Source organism: Carlito syrichta, unplaced genomic scaffold (assembly GCF_000164805.1).
Source record: "Carlito syrichta isolate Samal-C Ts95f unplaced genomic scaffold, Tarsius_syrichta-2.0.1 Scaffold312719, whole genome shotgun sequence".
Lineage (NCBI taxonomy): Eukaryota > Metazoa > Chordata > Mammalia > Primates > Tarsiidae > Carlito > Carlito syrichta.
Genome location: NW_007256815.1, coordinates 275,608 through 278,322, shown reverse-complemented (window position 1 = coordinate 278,322; position 2,715 = coordinate 275,608). Strand labels below are relative to the sequence as shown.

Here is a 2,715-nt window from a genome sequence, read left to right as displayed (position 1 = left end):
CCGCCCAGCCCCGAAGTGAGCTCGGGCCCAGCGGCTCAGCGGAGAGTAGTGTGCGCGGTCCGCTGACCCTAGCTGTGTGCTGCATCCCCCGCTCCCCAGGGCAGGTGCAGACCCGCGAGTGCATTGAGGCAGTGATCCGCCTAGCCTTCGAAGAGCGACTCTTCCTGCTGGCTGATGAGGTATGGGCAGGGGCGCGCGGGGCTAGGGAGTGGGGCATCAGCCGGCTCCTCGTGACGCCCTGCCGCCCCTCCAGGTGTACCAGGACAATGTGTACGCTGAAGGTTCGCAGTTCCACTCGTTCAAGAAGGTGCTCATGGAGATGGGGCCGCCCTATGCGCAGCAGCAGGAGCTGGCCTCCTTCCACTCGACCTCCAAGGGCTACATGGGCGAGTGTGTGCAGGCCAGGCGGGCGGGGACTCGCGGACCCTGGTCTCAGCTTGGCGCCTCTCGCCACTGGGTTGGCTCCCTCTTCCGGCCTGGCCTCGACGCCCGCCCTCGCCTCGCAGGTGCGGGTTCCGCGGCGGCTACGTGGAAGTGGTGAACATGGACGTCAAGGTGCAGCAGCAGATGCAGAAACTGATGAGCGTGCGCCTGTGCCCGCCGGTGCCCGGCCAGGCCCTGCTCGACCTAGTGGTCAGCCCACCCGCGCCCTCTGACCCCTCTTTCGCGCAGTTCCAGGCGGTGAGCGCGGTTGGGGAAGAGAGGGGGGCAAGGGAGCAAAGTTGTGGCTGGGGACATGGGGGTGCCACGCCCCTGGGCCACACTGATTGGCCCTGCCTCTGCGGCCACAGGAGAGGCAGGCAGTGCTGGCGGAGCTGGCGGCCAAGGCCAAGCTCACCGAGAAGGTCTTCAACGAGGCCCCGGGCATCCGCTGCAACCCGGTGCAGGGCGCCATGTATTCCTTCCCGCGCGTGCAGCTGCCCCAGCGTGCGGTGCAGCGCGCTCAGGTCAGGGGAGGCCAGGTGGGGGCGGGGCCGAATGGGTCCCATGTGAGGGGCCAGGGGCCAGGCGTCCCACCTGGACCTGCTCGTGTGTCCCTAGGAGCTGGGCCTGGCCCCGGACATGTTTTTCTGCCAGCGCCTACTGGAGGAGACCGGCATCTGCGTGGTGCCTGGGAGCGGCTTCGGGCAGCGGGAAGGCACCTACCACTTCCGGTGAGGCCCAGCCCTCACAGCCCCTCTTCGAGACCCTGCTCCTTCCGCTTACTGTCTATTTCTTTCAGGATGACCATTCTGCCTCCCATGGAGAAGCTACGACCACTGCTGGAGAAGCTGAGCCAGTTCCATGCTAAGTTCACCCAGGAGTACTCTTGAGGACCCCACCTGGGGCCAGGCTGGGCCTCCCCCAGACAGACTGCTCAGGACTCTGGACTTGCTCCTGCTGCCTGAGGGGCTGGGCCCCTGCCTCTCTGAGGTCCCAAATAAATCTGTGTGACAATCTGACTTGTTAGAGGCAGCGTTTGCAGCTGCATAGGCGATTTCCACCTTTTGTTCACCCTGACCGCCTTTTGGAAGGCCTGTGGACACTAGTCTTTCCTTCAGAAGGAATTAAGGCTCCCAGAGGAGGTGCCCTTGCAGGTAGTAACCACTTCCTCTATAGTTCCTGTGGGCTGGGTCTTCATCATGGCATCTGGTCTTGGGACAGAGATCGACACCCTCACACAGAAATTAGCTAATAGAATATAGGATGCAAAAGAAGGCACAGGGCCCCCTGCATCTCCTTGTGGGGAGATCCCAGAGCTGCCAGGAGTGGGGATGGGACTTGACAAAGAATCACAGGAGCAGTAATCCCAAGGTGGCCACATGAGAAAAAGTAGCCTTTCTGAGGCAGTCACCGAAAGCTGTGTCTCTTCTCACTCTCCTTCCTGTGCTGTCTGCCTCTTCCCTGGCAGCACAGGGGAGATACTGTTAGTGGGACAGGGTGACGGTGATGGCTCAGGAGGAAGTTGGTTTTCCTCTACCTGGGAAACAGCGGTGAAAGAATGGGAGGCAGAGAGAGAGAAAGTGGGAGCATCACAGGGGTGGGCAGCCCTATGTCCTTGCCCAGGGAACACAGGGATAAACCCCTATTATGTGCAGACTGCTGTGGTTCACTCATTTTATCTGCATAGATGGTCCTCTGAGGAAGGCATGGTGGTCCCCATTTTATAGACAATGAAACTTGAACCCCAAGAATATGTTAAAGTGGCAGGAAGCCCACAAAAATGACTTCAGTGGACAAAGAAATGGGTTGGTTTCAGTGCCATCGAGTTAGTCCAAGACTTGGGCTGGCTTCAGGGACTTACAGGCTTGGAGATGGGACCGACCAAAGAATCTAGTTTTGTCCACTCTGAATATTTTGTTTTTTTGAGTCGGAGTCTCATTCTGTCACCTAGGTTGGAGTGCAGTGGCACGCTCACAGCCACCGTAGACTCAACCAGCTGGACTCAGGTGATCCTTCTGCCTCAGCCTTCCAAGTAAGCTGGGACTACAGGCGCACACCACCACACACAGCTAATATTTTGACTGTAGAGACAAGGTCTCGCCAAGTTGGCTAGGCTGGTCTCGAACCCCTGAGCTCACACAATCCTCTTGCCTTGGCCTCCTAAAGTGCTGGGATTACAGGCTTGAGACACAGCACCCGGCCTGAGAATTATTATTATTATTATTTTTTGAGTTGGAGTCTCACTCTGTCGCCCAGACTGGAGTGCAGTGGCCGCTCCCGGCCACCACAGCC

At 59.2% G+C, this 2,715-nt stretch overlaps 1 protein-coding gene across 1 annotated transcript in view; it reads left to right on the top strand.

Annotated features, from left to right (window-relative positions):
- The window catches only part of GPT (glutamic--pyruvic transaminase), a 3,048-nt gene extending 1,606 nt beyond the window's left edge, over positions 1-1,442 (top strand). The window contains exons 6-11 of the mRNA XM_008069974.2: positions 1-179; positions 254-390; positions 507-681; positions 792-947; positions 1,042-1,154; positions 1,223-1,442. The exon at positions 1-179 is cut by the window's left edge and continues 25 nt beyond it. Coding sequence (XP_008068165.1) covers positions 1-179; positions 254-390; positions 507-681; positions 792-947; positions 1,042-1,154; positions 1,223-1,313 — 851 coding nt within the window. The 3' untranslated portion in view covers positions 1,314-1,442. The remainder of the gene's footprint in view (positions 180-253; positions 391-506; positions 682-791; positions 948-1,041; positions 1,155-1,222) is intronic.
- The last annotated feature ends 1,273 nt before the right edge of the window (positions 1,443-2,715 follow it).